Consider the following 20,632-nt stretch of genomic DNA (forward strand, 5'->3'; position numbering starts at 1 on the left):
GTGTTGCTTTAATTTTAGAATGTTTATATGTCTATATATGTTGTTCCTGATTCTTTTGTATATGTCATTCCTAATGATTTTTGACTTTGAGAAGATGGGCGAGGAGCTGAGTTTCCCTAAGTGAAGTAATATGAGTGTTGCATTGCCTCCTACACATGAGGTCACAAAAAGTCACAGGAGGATGATGGCAGTGCTGTGCTTCAGCAAGTTTTCATCATTTCAGGGGATGGTGAGAAGTTGTGACCAAATATTTCTGTAAGTGCATTAAGTAGAGCTTAGCCTGAAAGGAACAATCTTATCCCATCCTGTGCATTAACCCTCAACTTTTCCAAGTTCTGTGTTGTCTACCATTTGGTCCTGCAGATTGGAAGCCAGTTTTGTGGTTTCTTTGCCTGGGAAGTTGTTAACGAGTAGCTCTTCTTCCCTTTGCGAGCATTTGGGCTTTCCTTACAAGCTCTGTTGAGCAGCAGGTGTGATGAGGAGCTGCCTGGTGCTGCTGGCAGTGATGGTGAACAGGGCACTGCCAAGGCTGCTGTGTTGACAGTGTAATGTTCCCCAGGAAGGGGAGAGAGCAGCCAGCTGTGCTCCTGGGGCTGCACCCCAGAAAGCTGCACTTGTCTGGCAGGATGAAGGATGAGCTGATGCCTCCGCAGATGCGATCTTGCTTCAGAGCTGGTCTCTGCCATCTGCTTGCTGTTAAATGGGCAGGATGCTGACAAAGGAAGGGAATAAATGACACATGACTGGAGGCAGGCTGGTCCTGCAGGCAGCCAGAGGGACTGTTGTAGTCTTCCAGGAGCACTGTCTGCATGAGGTGCTCCTTACAGGGCTCAGGTTAGTGGTGTGTAGGCTGTGGAGCGGAAGGCATTTGCTGCAACCTCAGATAAAGATTTCATGTCAGTTACCACTAAATGCACGATTGGAGCTGTGAGATAGCAGCTAGCGTGGCGTTACACCTGTGCTGCTGCAGCAGTGCAATTGTGTTGAATTTGCTCTTGCTTTTACTTGTCCAAATCCTCTGACAGCTGAATGCTACAAGTATGGTTACAGTTGGCCTTATAGCAGAAGCTGAGAACAACTGTCAGACATGCAGGACAAGAATGGAAAGAGAGCACACAATATGTTTCAGTGGGTGGGAGAAAGTATTTGATGAAGGGCAGCTTTGAAGCTCCATGGAGCTCTTATCTTTAATGCATCAGGAACTATAGGATTTTACATTATCATTCAGTCCTACGTACATACAAAGCCATTTGGCAAAACATTGCAGTGCTTGATTAAATTGTTTGATAATGTTGATATGTGAACAGTGTGTTCATATCTTTGACCAAACATTATGAGATACAGTTTCAAACCAAAATTATGAAGCACATCCCAGCGTAAAGACACAATTATGCTTGTATCAAGGTATTTATGATGATATATTTTACTCCTGTGGGTTACTGATCTGTTTATTAGTAACCTATTCTGTTACAATTTGGAGCGCTTTAGGAGTGTTTGTCTATGGTTTGCCAAGTGAGTCCCTTCGCTGTTTATAATCTTTTGGTAACCTGCCAGTTAAATCTCAGTGCCAAGGTTAATTCCTTGTGTGATTGGGAAGTGAAATGTGAGGATGCACTGAGGACTTTCCTGGCTGGCTCACCTCAGCACGCCAACAGGAACATGGCAGTTGCCTTGTGCTTTCAAGATGAAATTTTAAGAGACATGTTGAGTTAAATCTCTTCCAGGAATCACTGGGGTTCCTCTTAAACAGCTGACGTTTTCTCTTCCCATATACTCCCATCAAGCTCAAATAATCAAGCACCTTTTTGAAAGGAGCCATCCAATTACTGATCATGTGTCCTTCTAGGAAAGCTTCTTGTCTGATGGTATTTACTCCTTGTCACTTCTTTGTGTGTATATTACTGTCAGTATTTTGTTGCCCTCCGGATAATTACTGTGAAATATAGTACTGACCTTGCTTCAGCTGACCACATTCATCACTGTATCTTTGAGTCAGCTTTGCAGAAGTCTTCAAGTGCCTCTGCAAGTTTGCAATGGCAAGCATCAAGTTAAATCTAATTACTGTTTGAGCTTCCAGATTCTCTTTACGTGGTGTGAAAAGAAGGAAGAGATCTTTCAAGCTGATCTCATGTTGGATAATTTTCAAGTTGCTGTACTGTTTCAGTGAGAAGAAACTCCTGGGGAATGTTCTGAATCTTCCTGCAAGCACGATATGAGGGACTTGGGCACTTAAGTTGAGTTCTTATTTTAAACTGTTGAAATTAGGTGTTTTGATTAAAATTAAGTACAAAGAAGTTTTTAGTTTTATGCACATGCCTACATACACCTTTGTGGGACTGACTTTCCACAGGCCACCAGAAAACGAATACCTGTTGCATGGATTTAACAATCATTTTAAAAAAATCATTTTTGACTTCATTGCTTTGGGAAAAAAAAAATAAACCCAACCCTTTCATATAACACAGACATTGATTTGTTTACTTTCCCTGTGCCCCTCTTCAAAGTGATAGAGCTGAGATTCCTCTCTGTCAGAGATGCTTTCGCACTTTGCTAAACAGGGTACCCTAAAAATAAACATATAGAATTCTTCAGCCGTTTGCTGTTGGCTTCGTTTCTTCTAGAGGAGCCCAAAGCTGAAGGGGCTTTTTTTTGCAAGGGCCCAGGAAAAAGAACAGCTAGAAATGGAAGGAGATGTAGTGCATATTTCTGAGAGTGTGAAACCAAAGAGTAAGTGAAAGTGAAGATGCAGCTAGACACCAAGTTTATTGCTGTTGCTGGGGAATACCATGCTCCTTTCTCAAGACTGCTGTGAACCTGGCCAGACAAAATGGGTAGAAGGGCAGAAGGTGAGGAATGTCTGTATCCTATTATGAATTGGAGGAAATGACTGTCTGTGCTCTGTGTGCTGGTGGGCTCAGAATATGCTGTCATCAGTCTGGTTAGTGTGGTACGTTACAGAGCAAAAAGTGGTGAATTGTCAGCTTTTGTGTTTCAAATAACTACCAGGGAAAATAAGTTGTTCTTTAAAAATATGCTGTGGGTTTTCTATTGACTTTCTTAAACTAACTGGAAAATTTCTGTTGTTTTTTGTTTTTTTCCAGGAACATTTTTTGCTCTGAAAACATTGCTGCTAAAAAGCTCCAAACAGGAGAAGTAAATTCAGTCAGATTGTCAGGCCGCTGGCTCAGTGTACAGGCGCTTTCATGAGGTAACATTGGGCCAAAGTCAGCTTTTCTTTCTCCTTGGTAAATCTGCAGCCAAGCAATGGGCCAGAAAATCTCAGGGAGCATAAAGTCTGTGGATGTGAGGGAGCCCCCTTTTAGGCCAGTGAAACGAGAGCTGAGAGGCCCGGATTTCTGTAAGCCTGCACGGCTGGACATGTTGTTGGATATGCCCCCTGCAAAGCTGGAGATCCAGTACAAACATGCTTGGAACAACGAAGATCGCTCTTTAAATATATTTGTAAAGGAAGATGATAAACTGACTTTTCACAGACACCCCGTGGCCCAAAGCACAGATTGCATCCGAGGCAAAGTCGGCTACACAAGAGGGCTCCATGTCTGGCAAATCCACTGGCCCACGAGGCAGCGGGGGACTCACGCGGTGGTGGGAGTCTCCACAGCCGAAGCGCCACTGCACTCAGTGGGGTACACGTCACTGGTGGGCAGCAACAGTGAGTCATGGGGCTGGGATCTGGGGCGCAACAAACTTTATCACAATTGTAAAAACCAGCCTGGGGTCACGTATCCTGTCTTCTTGGAACCGGATGAGTCTTTTGTACTCCCAGACTCCTTACTGGTGGTTTTGGATATGGACGAAGGAACGCTCAGCTTTATGGTAGATGGACAGTATCTTGGAGTGGCCTTCAGAGGACTAAAAGGGAAAAAACTTTACCCCATAGTCAGTGCGGTTTGGGGACACTGTGAAATTACAATGAGATACATCAATGGACTTGACCGTAAGTCTTACCATATTTTATTACGCTCTCTTTCAAGTCTTCTCTTTTTGAATTTGTTTTATCTTTTTATCTTCTAATGGTGAGCCATGTGTACTAGGGGATAACTGTCCTTTGTGAGTAAACTGCATCCCATAGTTCTTACTCACAACTAGTATCAATGAGGACGGTATGGATTGCATCAAAATATTTTCTTTTGCAAGAATTTTCTGTCTCAGCATGCACAGCGGTACGATATCTGTCTCCAGTGGGAGTGAGCAGACTGAGGGAAAAAAGAAATCTTGAGAAATTTCTGGATATATTGAACAGTGAAGCTCTTGTTTACTTGAGGATGTGTTTTAAATCTGTGGTTTTCAAATAGGATCTTATAAAAGTTTACAGTGGTAATGGGAACTCTTGAATAGTGTGTAGAAACATATGTGAATTCAGACCGATAGGCTTTCTTTCCATAGTTGTCTTTCCTGGACCCTCAGAAGCAACAGTTGATTCCTGAGAATCTGGAAACTCTGGTCAAAAACTGCATTCAGCATTTTTTTCTGAAAAAGAGTCCTTCTCTTCATTTCAGAAGGTGCTCTCTCAGGGTATTTTCTTCTCTAGAAATGCGGTTTCTTGGATTAAGCTTTAGCTGGTTTTGATCTAGAGGCATAATATAAAATCAAATACTTCTGTAGTCAGGAGCAGCATGTTGCTGTTGTGTCCTTAAAGTAGCACACCAGTGTGTGTGTTGCAGGCTGAGTTTGGTCCATCTCTTCTCACTGCTGGGGATCTACCAGATCCAGCTGCAGCTCAGTGTACGGTAGCCCAGTTATTGCAGTCAGCTTATGTGCTGCTGGGAATTATGCAGTGGAGGCTGAACAAGGTAGTAAGTGGACCTTTGTTCTTGTTAATACTACATTATCTGACTCACAGTATGAGCTGGATTTAGCAAAAAAAAGGTTACTGAACTAAAATTCCTAGATTTTTGGATAGGAGTGGAACTTGTCTCGTGCACTTACTATTAGATTATTCTCTTTCTACAACACCTGTGTCTTTCAGTTTGTGATTTATGAAGGAATTTACTCTTCAATTAGGATAGAGTGGTCTGTTTTTTCCATCAAATTAATTCTCTGCTCGTTAGCACTGCATTTGACATACAAAGTAGAAACATAATTAAAGAATGTGACCCTTATTAAGATTACCCTATTATAAGCATCTATTATGGGCACTGGGGCGTGAAGAATCTGGAGAAGCCATGTCTGAGGTTATTATAGTCAAATGCTAAATAGCTTCTTGAGTGCTTTCGTACATCTATGAAAATGAAAATGGCTGTTGGAGGATCCTAAGTATTTTGCAGTTACTCGGACGTTGTGGTGACAGCTTGCTACAGAGTTTTTAGAAGCTGGTGGGGGTGGGATGCTTTTGCAAACTGGAGACTTGTGTCTGAAAGCAATTTCTATAGTGCTGGGAATATCTGCCAAGGTAAGCAAAGTACAGCTTGGCTTGGTCCACCACATCTGCAGAAGGAGCCATCCCGCATTCCTTTTGTGCCCTTTGCAAGGCTGCTCGAGGCAGCACTAGAAAGATGAAAACGAAGGAGGAGAATGTGAATGGATTTGGTAGAAATCATAAAATAAAAGGGGATAAGTAGGGAAGCATGGCTGTGGACTATGAGAGAGCAGGCAGAAAAATTCCCATCCGGTCTCTTGTGGGTTATTTCGGTTGGAAAGACGGGATGGCTTCCTTTGATGATCCCAGAGAAAGACAGAATAGTTGTTTCTAAGCACGAACCCATGGCTAAGAGTAAACTTGTAAACCACGCTTTTATGTCTGCATGAATGCTGACCTGATCATGTGAAGAGGAAGCTTAAAGCCACTTCGCCATGAGGCACTCTGACATCCTGGAATCAGGTTGTTTGTTATCACATGTTCACTGCTCCCTTGCTGTCCTGCACAATAACAGCATTCAGGAAACCAAAGTAGCTTGTCTAGCTGGTGCTCTAAAACAAATATCTCCTCTGTTAAAAGCTTTTCTGTCCAGCCCTACATGTGTGTGTGTTGTTTTTTGTTGTTTGCTTGCTTTTTAACCTCAGGAATTTTCTTTTTCTTTTTTTTTTTTTTCCCCTGGAGGTATCTTATGCTGCTGGCTGCAGCTTTTGGTAGATCTGGGAGTGGTAACTTGGCTGCTGGTGAAATAGTGCTGTCAGACAGTGACTTGTAACTTGCCATTTACTGATTGATCGTTACTGCTCAGCGCACATCGCAGCTTAGGTGTCTGTTTATGTGATGTCTTACAGGGCAAGCAGAGACCTTGGCAGCAGGGATTTTCAGCGGTTCAAGTATTACAGAGTAGGGCTGCAATTTGAAGCTGAAGAGTGTATTTGAGACTATGCAAGTTCAGAATACCAAATTTTGGCTTATACCTGTCATATAATTTAAAAAATTTATTTGCAGTGTATTGTCATGGCTGTGACAAGTAGAAAACGTGTAAGATCAGAGTTTTTAAAATTACTTTATTTAAAGCAAAATATTTCTGATGACTGTAAATTGCTTGAATTGTTTGTTTATTTTACAAGCGTAGGTACAAGAAGTCCTCTATACCATACCTAGTGGTTATCATGTGATTTCTAGAGCTGGTAAGGAATTCTACTCTTCCTCCCAGGCTATTTACAAGTATTGGATGTAATAAAGAAGCTGTTCGGTAGGTGAGCAGGATTTCTTTTTTTTACACATAGAATGAGTAAAGATGTTTCCAAACCTTTTAAAGAGCTTCATTTTTAAATTTGAACTTTATCCCACTTTTCAGAGGAATTTCGGAGGCAGCCTCTTTTTTTTTTTTTTTTTTTTTTGTCTGGCAAGAAACAGTACTTTCTGATGATATGGTTCACAAGTGGAAAAATATGTATCTATATTTAATCACTTCTGTGGTGACTTAAACAGGTGTCAGGTATTATTTTTGTTTATTTTGACTGTCTATACTGCTCCTGTGTGGTAAGAGCTGCTATTTTCGTAAGGAGCCTGCCTAAATAAAGAGCTGGATGTCAGGGTTTCTTTAAACAGGAGTGGACAAGCAGAAGCCTTTTATAGTCTGAATGTCTGCAGTGTACCTATTTCTGTTCAGAAACATATGTCCTACGGAGGCTTTCTAGTCTGGGAGGAATAGTCTGAGCCTGAAGCAAGTTTTGGAAATGATCAGTGTTGCAGTGTGTGCGTTTCTTCGTGCAGTTCTGGGGTGTAGAAGGAAGGTGAAATGTGTCTGGGGCAGCAGTCGCTGCGATGCCCAGGGAGGGAACAAGGAACAAAAAACGGAGCGGGTAAAGGCACGGTGGGCAATGACCTGAGCTGCTGACATGGGGGCTGTAAAGTACTAAGGGTTGAGGAAAGCAGGGGGATAAAAGAGAGATGGAATTGAAGCGGTAATTGGTATGTGTGCTTGGGGATTGTCTCCATGGTGGTTCCAGCTGTGAAGAATGAAGTCTCACTTTTTTTTTTTTTTTTTTTTATCTTTTTCAAAGATGAAGTTGAAACCAAGAGTTACATTTGATATGAAATGATAATTTGTGAAAATCCACCTGACTGCTTTGAATTACTCATGAGTTTGCGCAAGATGTGTGATTTAAAGAAGGAACTTTGAATGTTCTGTTGTAAACCTTTCCCGAAGCTTCAGAAGCTCCTTTGAGCATCACATATGGATGGGTAGCGACTTCCACAAGGCAGTCTTCTGCTCACACTTGAGAGACCAAGAGCTGTGGGTGTTGGTCAGAGTTTGGGAGGGAGGGAAGGTGGACAGGATGGAGAGCAGTCCTAATAAGCATGCTCAGTTCTTCCCTGGACAAACTCCTTTGATCAAATGCTATCCGTGTTTGCCATGTTGTTGTTTTCTCAGTGTCTGAGTTGCACAGAATTTTACATCAGATTTCTGACTCACTGTTTATTGCAGTAATTAAAAAAAGCGCAAATGCACAGTGAGGACAGGATGTGTTGTTTTTCAGATGCTTTTTTTTTTCTCATCAGAGTACTTTGGTGTTTTAAAAAATGCTGGGCTATTTACGTCTGTTGTCTGATGAGGAATCCTGGAGACTATTTATAGACTAGAAAAGAGAAATAGCAAAGTGCTGCAGATCTTCACAAATACGCCAGTACTTGTGTGTTTAAACAAAGCGGTGGGAGGACCCCATAACAGTGCTGTGGTGGGAAACTTACTTCTGAGTAAGTGCACTGAACACAGTGATTTGTTTTGTTCCTGAAAACTACCTGCCAGAACAGCCAGCGTTTGGAATTCCAGCGGAATGTTTTACAGAACATCCAGAATACAGACTGCCTGCATTAGTAGTAATAATATGTGATCCACAGACACACATAGGGAATTTATTAGTGCAACTAATAGGTACAAAATTTAGAATTTAGTATCTTTCGGAGAATGCAGAAGGAGTCTGCAGGAAGGATTTCTAGGTATTGTGCAAAGCAACAGAAGTGTCTAAATGGAAGCTCTGCGTTCCCCGTGGCTGCAGACTGGCGGGGCCTCAACCTGGGAGCTGCTCTTTGTGCCTGTGTCAGCAGACCTGAGAAGAAGCAGCTGGGGGTGTGCATCAATGCTGTCCTTCTGGCATGTCTGAGAACACCTGGTGTCACTTGCAAATTTCTTCATCCTGCATAGCATGCTTCCACTGGAAGCACAGAGCAGGCTATCCCAGCTGCTGCTTCAGAGTGAAGTCTGCTTGGGATACGTGGTGGGATGCATCCCCTCCTTACAGACTCCATCTCAATGTGATCCAGACAGTTTTAAAGAAAGTTTCTAGTGTGCCATGCCTGTGCCTAAACTCTTCATTGCTGTGTGTTTGCATTAGGGAAGGATGTATCAGTGTACAAATCAGCTGTAAAAGTCTTGAAATTGCATGTAGAATGAAAGAGCCCCGATTTTTTAATTATGACATGTTGATCACACTGTAGGAATTGACAATCAAAAGCTTGCACCTCACTGCCAATGTTCCTGATTATAAATCCTTAAGCTATTTCTTTAAGAGTGAATGAATTTGATGAGATGTGGGGCTAATGCTGCCCGGCAGCTGTTCGGTGGTCCAGCGGAGTTCATGATTTACTCCTAGTTTTGCCTTTGGAAGTTGCAAGAAGGCTAACTCATGCACTGGGGGAAAGCCAGGCTGGGCACTGAAGAAAGATCTTTCTCGTAAGAGCGGTCAGACACTGAACAGTCTTCCTAGAGGGGTCGATGCCCCAGATCTGTCCAGCATTCAAAAGGCATTTGGGCAATGTCCTCAGTATCCAGCTATAACTTCGGGTTAGCCTTGAAGTGGTCAGGCAGTTGGACTTGATCACATCTGCAGATCCCTTTCAACAAAACTGTTCTACTGTATTCTAAATTTACCTACAGTGAACAAACATAGATGAAAGCAATCGTGTAAACTGTTTCACGTGCTAACAGCTTGTCCTCTGAGACTGCAGAGAGCTGCAGCAGACATAAAATTGAGGCTGTTTGGAGGACATTGGCTCAGTTTCAGGATGTGTATCAGTTACTGTATTGAGGCAGCTCAGGAGCAGTAATTCAAGGTTTTGGATGCTCATCCGCTGGGCTGCCTGGGGAAATGGTCCTTGTCGCTTTGGCTCCTGCCTTCCTGAAGGTTGGCTGCTTACAACTCCGTGGCCCTCTGGAGGGGAGCACATGGGGTTTGCGGGCCTCTGTGTTGTTTCAGGAGCTGCAGGGGAGGAGGGGCTCAGGGTAAAACTGCAGAGGCTTTAGGGTGTGAGGCCTGTTCAAACCTTAGCCTCCCGGCCTCACTGAATGCCATGACTTAACCCTTGAATATTTTCCAGGCCTTGGGTTAGAGTTCTTCAGGATTCTTTGTGGACTGTATGTCTCAGCTAAAATAGCAATTTTGGAGCTCTGGGAATTAAGCACGACTGCTTTCCTATTTCCTATTTTAATTCACATTGATCTGCCTGTAAAATGTTTCTAATGAATGTTTGTCGTATGGACTCTTCCCCGCAGGCCCCTTTTTGCTGTGCAGAAATCTAAGTCAAACCTGCAGAATTACCAACTACCTGGAGTAATGGATAATTTCTCATCAAGCACACTGGATTTTCCCCCAAGTGATTTTCAATTACAATTTTTAAATGAATATGTCCTTTGTTTAGATAAACCTGTTTGTTTTTAAATAAGGTATTACTCCAGAGGTTGCAGTGAAGTAATGTCCTGTGAAGATGCAGCATTGTTAGATCTTAGGAAGAATTTTCCCTGCAGATGTGCAGTTAGAGGATGAAGTGGTAGTAACTGAGCTGCTAATGCTGTGAAGAAGCAATCTTTAGTTTTCAAGATGATTTAACAGAAAAAATGACTTTCAGTTCCTGCTTTAGAAACCAGGTAGCTCGTTGTTGGGGCTTCTTGTTTTCAGTGGAATACCCACCTCTTCCCCTAGTTTAAGCACATTTCTTGTTCTCTAATTCTAATTTGTTGACATTTTCTAATTTATTCGGATTTGCATCCTTTTCTCAGAAGTTTCGTGCCAATGCCTTGTCTCTTGAATATGCCACACGGTAAATTGGCTTTTTGCCCCAGCCTCCTCCTGCCCCTTCTATCTCTCTCTGAGATGCTCTTCTGGCGTTCTTCAGTTCTCCAGCTTCTCTTTTCCCTTCCCCAGACAACTTTCTCTCTCCTTTTGTTATTACATGTCTATTAAAAATTAATTCTTACCTTTGTTGTTGTTGCTCTTAGCTTCAAGTAATGCAGTTTTTTTTTAAAAATTAATAACAGTGGAATGTCAGGTGCAGCATCACTTTTCCAAAGGATGGAAATGTCAGATCTGAGTGTGTGACTTCAGCTGCAGTGGTGAATCATCTTTGAAATCATCTGTTTGGGTGAATACTGAATACTTACAGATTTTTTTTTACTTGTATAAATTTACTGTAATAACACATAGAATCACCAGATTACCCAAGGCAGGCAGTAGATAGTTGCTTAGTGTATGTAGCCAGAAAAACTTCTGAGGCTCGTACTCTTTTAAGATGAGCCATGTCTTGTTTTATACAGCTTTCACCTGGTAAGACCTCCAGTGATAGAGACGAGAAGCCTCAGGCAGTTTAAGGCATACTTTGCAGATATCAGAATTTTCTCCTCACAATCTGATCTAGTCTATTTATTTAGCAGGGAATCCAGTTGTCATTGACCTATGACATGGAAAGGTGCTGGTATACTTAAAAGTTCAGTAGCTCCTGAGGTGAAGAACAAGCTTCAGCAGTCTGCAGCTGTGTTATGGTTTGTTTGTGTCCTGGCATACTTGTGCTTTTTCTTCCCTCTGTCATTCATAAAGATACCATAGCTCCTGCCAAATCTTAGTTTTAAGGAAACAACAGAAAAGCATGCCAGTGTGCTCTCTTCACATCTCTGTTTCTGTTCTGAAAATTGAAGTGAATCTAATGATACATTTTGAATATAAAATCTATTACTCTAAAATTAGCAATTAAACATTTCATAGCCTTGCTTAATCGTTTTCTGAGTTTGCTGGAACTACTCAGCTATGTGATTCTCAAAGGTTTGTATTAGAAGCTGTGATTTGCAAGCAATATTTCTTTTCAGATTTGCTCTGTGTGCATTGCTGTCAGGCACAGCACAGCATATATCCAACCTTCCATGCTAATAACTATGCCTGGCCATAGATTATCCAGTGTATTTAATTTGTTGTCAGAAATGTGCGTGCTTTCTCCATGTTGACTATGATTTCATATGAGTTTCCTCACAAATTACATTTCTCCTTATGATATTACTTTTAAGTGTGTCTTTAGCTCTGGAAGTTTCTTTCCTTTTCTAATCCTGAGCTTCTCGTACAGATGGCTTTAATTTTCTTCTCCTACAGGCAGGATAGCTGAAGAGAGACAGATAGCAGCCTGGCTTCTTTTATCCAGAGCAGTGTTTCACTCAGATAAAAGGTGGTAAGCTATGCTGCAAGCCATCATTTTGTGTTCCTTTTTTCTTCCATATTGTGTCTTTGAATTTCCTCTCCCTCGTGCTGTGTGGCTGCAGGCACTGGTGCACCTCGTAGTGTCCTGGGGCAAGCCACCAGGGGAAGCTTTGCTGTAGCAGTCAAGCCCTGTGTTCAGGTTCAGTCCTCTGCTGTCTTTCGAAGATAACAAATAAAAGTCCTGCTAGCGGAGACAGGACTGGATCAAAGCTGCCTCTCGCCTTATTTGGTTAGCATATATGGAGAGAATGTAAGTTACTTGAGTCTTCCACTTTGGAACTGTGGGACTGATTAATCGGGTCTTTCTTCAGGCCTGTTATCAAAACAACCTTTAGTTTATCTGAAAAACTCCAGTACCAGAAGTGGGAAATGGGATGTCAGCACTGAAATTCAGGCTTCAGGCAGGGGAGGTATAACGTAAAAATTACTGACAAAACTACACTTCATCTATAAGAAGCATGAGGGTTCTTTCCATTGCATAGGTATGAATTTTAAATGTTAGTTGGTGTTGAAATACAGAAGTTAAAATGATGACGCTTTTTCCAGGATCTTGTCTGACATTCTGAGTATTGACCAGTATTCTCTATGGCTGGTTTTGGTTTACACATCTTTAGCACTGGTGCCAGTGATGTCTATTGTAATGGAAGCTTTATTCACTGATTGCGTTGGATAAAAGAATGGACTTAACAGTAATAAAGTGAGGCAGTGTTACTTTGCATCAGTTAGTCAAACCAAAACCTGTATTTTTTAGGTGGCCATGCCAAAGAAAAGACAAATTCCATACATTTGCCAAGCTCTTAGGATGTAAAACAATGCAGGGTGTTACCATATCTTATGTGAATGTTTCTGGAAGTAATGAACTTCCAGAGCTGGCATGTCTTTCGATCTCTTTTTTTAAAAATAAGATGATTTATTAGAACTGTCTCTGTCAATTTCTTCACCTCGCTGGAGGATATCTTTCATATGTTTCTATTCTGAACAGCACAGGTTGGTTAGATGTCCGATGTTAGTTTCTTGGAATCAGTTGCATCTGTCCTACCAGACGAAAATTTAGTGTGTCTCTAGGAATGTTGTATGTATGACATCCTTTTTATTTGTTGAAAGAATTAAGTTTTCACACAGATTTTAATTAGATGTTTTCTGACTGTGTGCCAGTAGGCACAGCTGCCATTAAGCACATAATACAACAGATTTTACTGAAGACTCTAATAAAGCACTGATTCTGTCCAGCAGGACTTATTTAGAGTAGTCCTGCAATGTTTGCAGTTTGCATTCATCAACCTGTGCATTTAAACTTGCAGGGTATAACTGCATCAGTGTTACAGAGCGATTTCTTGTTTCCCTGTATCATTGTTTGGCAAAACAAATGATCTTGTTCCAGAAAAAGCCATTTGTGAGAACCCAAAATTAAGCACAGAGTAGGCGACACTGAAATGAGAGGTTCACAGATTTTCTCAGAACAGGCATTTTTACACCACATCATGCTGCATCTCCTGTGCATCTGGATATTCATGTTTACGTGTGCAGCTTGAACATTAAATTTAAAGATAAGACAACTGGTTTGCAATTGAAAGTAACTGTAAATGCTTAAAATATCACTCTTGTGCATGTCACTGAATTTTTAGAAAGCCTTTGTACAGCACATTGAAGCTAAAAGAGTTTCTTCCTCTTGTTTCAGCCAACTTGACAGCTGACGAGTATTTAACCAGGATAAGTTTCTTTCAGATCCTGATGCTCTTCTTCATTTTCTGAAGCTATTAATTTTACTTTTTGGCTTTCTCCTAGGCAGAGAGCATGTAACTGCTGTAAAAAATACCAGTACAAAACAAAGAGCATGGAGTTACATTAGTAACCTGTTCACCCTGTACAACTGGAGTGCTTAGTATTTCTGTGACTGCCTTAATTCTGAATCATTTAGAATATGTAAAACATAGTATTTGAATAGGCTTTTTGTAAAATCTTTGTCTGTAGAGGTTAGAATAATTTGAAAAGCTTAGACATGAAGGAATTCCCTCGTGTTGGCTGCGCTGACGTGTGCCATCCGGCCATGGGCACTGCCTGTGGATCTGCTATGCAAACAAAGGCAGCTGACCAACACGCTCAGAGCGCACTTGGAGAGTGAGCACTGCTCCTTCAGCCTCACATTGTAAACCTTTATGTTCTTTGTGGTAACAACTGTCATAGTGCTGAACTTGCACTTAAAAACTGATACAAATTTCTCACTGAAGTTATCAAAGACTGCCACTTTTCTGGAAAGCAGTGCTAGAGTTAGTGAGTAGCTTGGGTTAGACCAGGCTGGAACACGTGTTTTGGCTTCTGAAGAAATACCAGTTGGTTTCTTACCTCATACTGATTTTTCAGTGCACTGCAAAGTCTCCTGATCACATGTGTGGACCCGCTGTATGTTTGTTATTTTAACTAAAGCAATTGCTTTAATATGCTTTGTATGGCTGTACTCTTGCCTGCATTTCTACTTGATGTGTGCTTGCCATATGTGTAAACAATTTGCTGATTTTAGTGGTCTGACCTGTTGGCCTCTGCCTGTATAAACAAATGAAAGCCAAAGTTCAGAGAGATCAGAGGGGAAACTTTAAACATCCTGCAAAACCTGCAGTCCATTAAGCATACATTAGTATTTGGTTACAGCCAGTCCTTTTGTACTTCCAAATAATTTGTTCATAACACATTTGGGAAAGCAGGATAGCTTCATCTGATGCATGGATATTTCAGGGCACTTCTGAATCTTTTTTGCTTAAGGGAACTTCTTAATCATGTGAGTACATATGTATGTGGAACTGTCTTTCTGTAGCTACAAGAACTACAGAGTATCTATTTTCATTCTCTGGTAGAGGGCTGAAGCCCAGGCTTGGGACTTTCATTTGCCTAAAGGCCTCACCTGAATTTGCGTTTCCCTTGGTTTAACTCTTTCTTGCACTGATGATTTCTATATCTGAAGCTGTGGTTGGGGGATAGTCAGAAAGACAGAAATTAGATTGGGTGGAACGCTTGGAACTATTTGCCTGCTGAACTTCATGCTCATCTTCAGTGAATCATTTCGGGTGTTGATAGTCTGCAGGGTTAGGTGAGTCCTTTCTTCCTTAGTCCCCCCTCTTCAGACACTCAGTACGTGGGTGTGATGGTCTGGCATTTGTTGAATGTGCTTGTGAGTGTTGGAAGTGGTTCCCTGAAGAACAAAAATAGTCCACTGTTAGTGAGATTTAGCAGTTCTGACTTCCACATTTTTTGCCTGAAAGTGTAGTAATCAACTTTGATTACCTTTAATAACATGTTGTGCTGGCTGGTGCCTTTAAGGGATAGTGAAGAAGATACTGCTAAGTCAGTATCAAAATTCTTACACTTCCCAACTTTAGAAATCATGTAATCCTACTAGCAAGCTGAAATACTCTGCTAATAAGTCAAAAAGTTATTTCATTTTTAAAATTTCCATTCCGTTTCTCTGCCTTGGAGTTCCAATTGCCATGGATTTTGGAAGATCTTTCCTGTGCCAAAGTTTGCAGAGTAGGCTTGTAAAATAAATAAGCTGGATGAATAAGTAGGTGAGAGAGAGAGGGCTTGCAAAAATCTTTTTTTTCCTCTGAAGATACTTTTGTGGCTTCTGGATAGCACTATTACCAGCTTAATTAGAGATCTAGTTAGATCTGTTCTGTTTGATATGGGACTTTTCTGTCTGTAGATTCTTTGAAAGATGGCAACTTTGTCATGTGATACTATTGCAGGGTGATACCTTAAGAAAGCAGCTTTCAGTGGTATTTTCTAGTGTCAGAGGTAATGCTAGCATGTTTTACTTTTCATTTAGAGATTTGTATGTTAAAATTGGAGGGACAGGCAGTTAGAAAAGGGTCTGTAATGTACAAAAAATGACTGATATCACAAGAGACAGATGACCAACATTCTTAAAAGAAATGTGTGTCAGGAGAGATGAAGTGAGAAGTGCCAGCAAGATCTCTGAAAAAACAGTTGAAAGACAATGTGAAGAAGGCACCTGTGCTTGAAAGGAAGAGGGAAAGGTGGGGAAGTATGGTGTGGATGAAAAATGCAAAGCTGCTGATATTTTGACAGGAAGAAATAAGCCTGGCTGCAGTAAGCTAAACAGCACACAGAAAAGTCAGGTCAGGTCTTTCCAAGTTCCAGAACAACGAATATCCCTACTTCACTTCACTTTCTGCAGCAGTTTCTCTGTCAGGAGTTCATATTGCAACCCCCGCTTTAGGGCAGGGAGTGAAGATTCACCCCTGGGTCCTCCTGGCGTCAAACACAAACTTGCTGAGCTTTGCTGAGTGCTGATAACTGCTTGTTCTGTAAGCTGAACCAAGAGCCTGTAGAAGTCAAACAACTTGGCAAGTGTTTGCTGTGGCTTTCAGTACTGGCTTCTCAGGAATCACTGAGATGCTGTTGGCATCTAACTGGGTCTTTGTCATTTGTGTCTTATCAACTGAACTTTTCAGTTTGAGCAAAAATGAGTGAACTGTGAATCTGAGTCTGAGAGGCCAAATTAACCCTGCAGATTCTTCTGACCCAAAATATTCTTAATGTTTGACCGACTTATGTTTCTAAAAATCTTCGTTAATTTTCTGAAGTCTTACTAAAAATTGTTTCTGTGAGTCAGATCCTCCTCAAAAAGAATTCTACAAACTTCTGTGTATGACTGATCAATAAGAAATAATTCAAGGTTTTGTATAATTCCACTGAGAGAATAAAGCAAAAACTACATCATATGTAATGGGAACATTTTCAAAATCCAACACGTAACTTGATATACATCAAATACTGGAGTATTTTATCATACCTGGCAGTATGTCTGAACTCTTCTAGATCAGTGATATGAGCAGTGACTGCACATGCATGCAAACAATTTCCTGAAAATGCAAATTTTTTTTTTTTTCTAAATTGCTTAAGCAAAGGGACTTTCAGGTTTTCTCTGTCTCATTTCTTTCCAGCAGCTTTACATGTATAATATGTGTAAATGCATATACTGTTACCTTAAAGTGTTAATGAAAATAAGTTTGCCTTTAGAGCAGGAAGGAGATGAAACAAATCCAAACAACGGTTTGGGCTGTGTACCAACTGGGGCTGTGCTTTTAGCAGCTTCTGTGGCTGGGGAGCAGCAGCAGCTGTGTACTTTTACTTCTCAGCCATCTATTGTTTCTCTGTTTTTCTCAAAGTACCAAGTCTGCTGTGATGCAGATCTGAGAACTTACCTGGTTGTGAGAGAGTATTTGAGGTGCTGCACAAAGGAATATTTAGTGCCTGTAAACTCATGGCTAAGAGGAGTTGCAGTAGAAATTTCTAGAGATTGCCTGTTCCCAAACTAAAAAAAAAAAAACAAAACAAAAAACAAAAAAACAACCACAAAAACAACAGAATGAAAAAGTCTTTTTTTTTCTTCTTTTTTTTTTTCTCAGAGGTAGGGTGAGGGATCTGTCCGCTTAGGGAGGCTTCCTCTGCAATGTTATGCTGCTGACATAAGAGTTTTTATAGTTGATAAATAGAGAAATGCAGTTATGGCTCATCATTTTGTGTGTAGAGCTAGTTTCAGAGTAGGAAAAATTGTGACCCTGTGGTGGAGGAATTCGTCCCTTGTATTCATTTGTACTCACAGCAATCCTTTGTACTCACTGATCAACTGCTGGAGCTTCCTGTAACTGCTTGTCAGACCACTGGCATCCTGGTTGTTTCTCTGTTGTTAGAAACCTACTTCAAATGTCAGTATCAAAAAGTAAGTCTTAATGTATGAAATGCGTGGGCATGAAATCTAAATGTCTTTTTAAACCTAGTATGCTACTTATTGCCCATAGTTTTGAATTACCATAACTTTTATTTAATAGAAATTCTTATTAAGTGTACTGGTTCTAATTTACAAGTCATCTTAGTATAGCAAGCATAGTTATAGTTGCATTAATAGGGAAAAGTTTTGTCTTTGCAGGGGGTGAGTAACAAATTACTGCATCTGGTAAAGATGTCAATTTTCCTTCCTATACTGTGAAGAGAAAAACTTACCTGCAAATGTATTGAGAACTCAGCATGTGCTCTACCATTAAGTAGCATTTACATATATGCATTTCATATTCAGAGATCCCACCTAGTCCATAGGTGGCATTCTGATTTAAACAAATTTTGTTTGTTTAAGGAAAGATTAAATCCTTCACATGTTGGGCTATTATATGAAAAAAGGGAAAGCGTGTCAGTATTTGGGCAAGGGGAAGCAGAACTAACATTATGCACATCAATTTTTCCGTCACTTATGATTGCTTGTAATAACAAATGCAGTTATCAGTTTTGCCCTGTTGTAGTCACCCTATAAATAGGATAAGCTGGAGATCAAAACCCCGTTACATTTAATGTTTTCTCCTCAGTACAGAAGAGAGATAAGACTTTTAAACTGGAGCTTTAGGGTAGCTCTACATGGTTAGTATTTGAAGTAATACATGAAAGTGGTTGTTTTATAGGAACCAGCCTGCTCTTAAAGCAGATGGAAGTGGCAGTGAAACATTCCCTTTCTTTGGGAAGTCATTCAAAGTGTACAGCTGATGATGAAGAAAACCATTTTCACTTCCATAAGTAATATGAGAACATACATTAGGTGTGCAAAAATTTCAAGCTTTTAGGATTAAGACTTCAAGCCTAAGAAGCAGATGGTAAGTCCACTTCCCAGTGCTAATCTGGCAGTAATGTCCTGATCCTCTGTGGAGCTCAGTACTGCTGTGTTTGTCTGACATCCATAGGCTGCTGGTAAAGGGCATCTCCCTGGGCAGTCTCTGCTGATCTGGCTAGTGCTGGAGGAGCGCCCTTGCCAGCAAGCAGGTATGGGTAATACTGTTTCCCAATTTTGTCTCTAGTGAGCATTATAAAACATAGAATTTCCTGGAGAAATAAAAGCAATATGTTGTCCTTTTTTTGTTTGGAGGGTTGCATGCCAACTTCTGCTTTTTTTTTTTTTTTTTTTTTTAGTAATCTGTGAATGATGCTCTGCTCCTGCAGGCTTGAAAAATGGTCTCTATCCAGCTGATTCTGCCAGTTGTTTTGCAGAAGCAGCATTTCAAATTGGTTTTTGAAGTTTTTTTTGTTTACTTACTTAAAGAGGGAGGGAGATGACATCTGGAGAATTTGGGATAAGCTAAATGAGTCGTAACAGTGCAGTTGGGCAAATATGTCTAGATATGTCTCGAGTATATCTAACTTTGAATTCATCCCCTATGCTATAAGTGTTATAATTTTTGTTTCTTATAAAAAAGAAGAGCTTTCTCTGTCAATGAAGAAGTCATTAGCTTTGCTTAGTGTCAAAAATGAAAATAAAACAGTTTTGGTTGTAAAGCACTCAATGTTGCAGATTAAGAAGCCAAAGAGAGATGGACTTTCAGCTCATAGATGCTGGAGGCACTGAGCAAGTGTCTTTCTGCACCTTCCTCCCTCTGGCACCGAGAAGGGGCTAAAGGGCTGTTCTGCTTCTCTTTCCATGTCAAAGCCACTGTTGGTTACAAGATTTCCTATAGACTCTTTGACTTTGTTTGACAGGGCCTACATAGCTTGCTTCTCCATTTTATCCAGAGTCCAATAAAGCACTATGCAGACGGAATGTTTGTAAGGCCTGATGTTTGGTGCTGCGTGGTGCTGTCAAAGGATTACATTTGTAACTTTTCCAGATCTTTATCTGTTTGTCTCTTTTTTTTTCTGAATGGCCATATAGGCTATCTGGAATGAATGAATGAATGCATACATATACATATATATTACATATTGTCTGTCTGTATAAAATTCTTGCTTGTTTTAGGGCCTATAATGAAATTCTCATAAGATGCATTCAGCTCTTGCTGAGAAAGTAAGCAACTGCTTCATTAAACGTGTAATTGTGTATTGCAGACAGCAGTCTGAAGATGTTCCTACCTTTTCTGTGAGGTAATTGTGGCAGGGAGTTCAGTGGCCCCTAGGGCGCACAGAGGCTGTCTGTCTCTTGTTTCTTTCCTCCCAGAATGAGGCAGACAGCAAGTGATTTCTGGGTTTAATTAGCTTGACAAAGATGTGTGTCCTGAATACCTTAGAAGGCGTAATCATTAAGTGTAGTATCCCTGTAGGCATTTCCTCGATGTCCCTTACAGTTGCTCATATCTCCAGGCTTGCTGTTCAGAAGGCTGTGAGGATATGCTAGCCTTCCTTTTGGCTCAGCCTTGCACCAAGGGGCCATCTCTGGTGATTTGGTGGTTTGCATGGCCTGATGCTGGCTGTTGTTCTCTTTTGGAACTGGGCAGCTCTGCAGAACTGCTGCTGCTCCTTGCTGCCTGCGCACGGTCTGCCAGAGCCTCTGAGCTCAGACAAGCAGTAAGTGTGAACTTGGAGCTGTAACAGGCTCTGCAGCGAGAGACTTCATTAGCAGCAGTGCACTGTGGCTCCTGAAAGTGGTGTTAAATTGACCTCCTTCTGGCTCTTTAGAGACCAGGGATTTATTTTTATTGCGTATGTACAGCTAAAATTGTACTCAAATGATAGTTTTGAACAAAAATAACTGGCTGGTGGTATTCCTGATGGATGATTATTTATGCTAGTCATACAGAGGATTTTTAAGAGATTTTTCAGCCATTGCAAATTTGAGAATCCGTTATTAATAATGAATCTATGAAACTAGAACTTCAGGACTGGAATGGTGATTCTGCAGCACTTTTGTTGGCACTTCTGTGCTCAGAGTGCAGACATTTTCATGTTACTCCCATTGAGGCTT

At 40.9% G+C, this 20,632-nt stretch overlaps 1 protein-coding gene across 3 annotated transcripts in view; it reads left to right on the top strand.

The window, feature by feature from the left end:
• Positions 1 to 20,632, top strand: part of SPSB4 (splA/ryanodine receptor domain and SOCS box containing 4) — a 104,801-nt gene that overhangs the window by 14,974 nt on the left and 69,195 nt on the right. For all 3 annotated transcript variants that reach the window (XM_042878375.1, XM_042878373.1, XM_042878374.1), the window contains exon 2: positions 3,102 to 3,958. In XM_042878375.1, the coding sequence (XP_042734309.1) occupies positions 3,265 to 3,958 (694 nt within the window). In that variant the 5' untranslated portion in view covers positions 3,102 to 3,264. The remainder of the gene's footprint in view (positions 1 to 3,101; positions 3,959 to 20,632) is intronic.

The sequence above is a fragment of the Lagopus leucura genome, unplaced genomic scaffold, assembly GCF_019238085.1.
Source record: "Lagopus leucura isolate 7727_CA_CO unplaced genomic scaffold, USGS_WTPT01 Super-Scaffold_100021, whole genome shotgun sequence".
NCBI classification, from domain to species: Eukaryota; Metazoa; Chordata; class Aves; order Galliformes; family Phasianidae; genus Lagopus; species Lagopus leucura.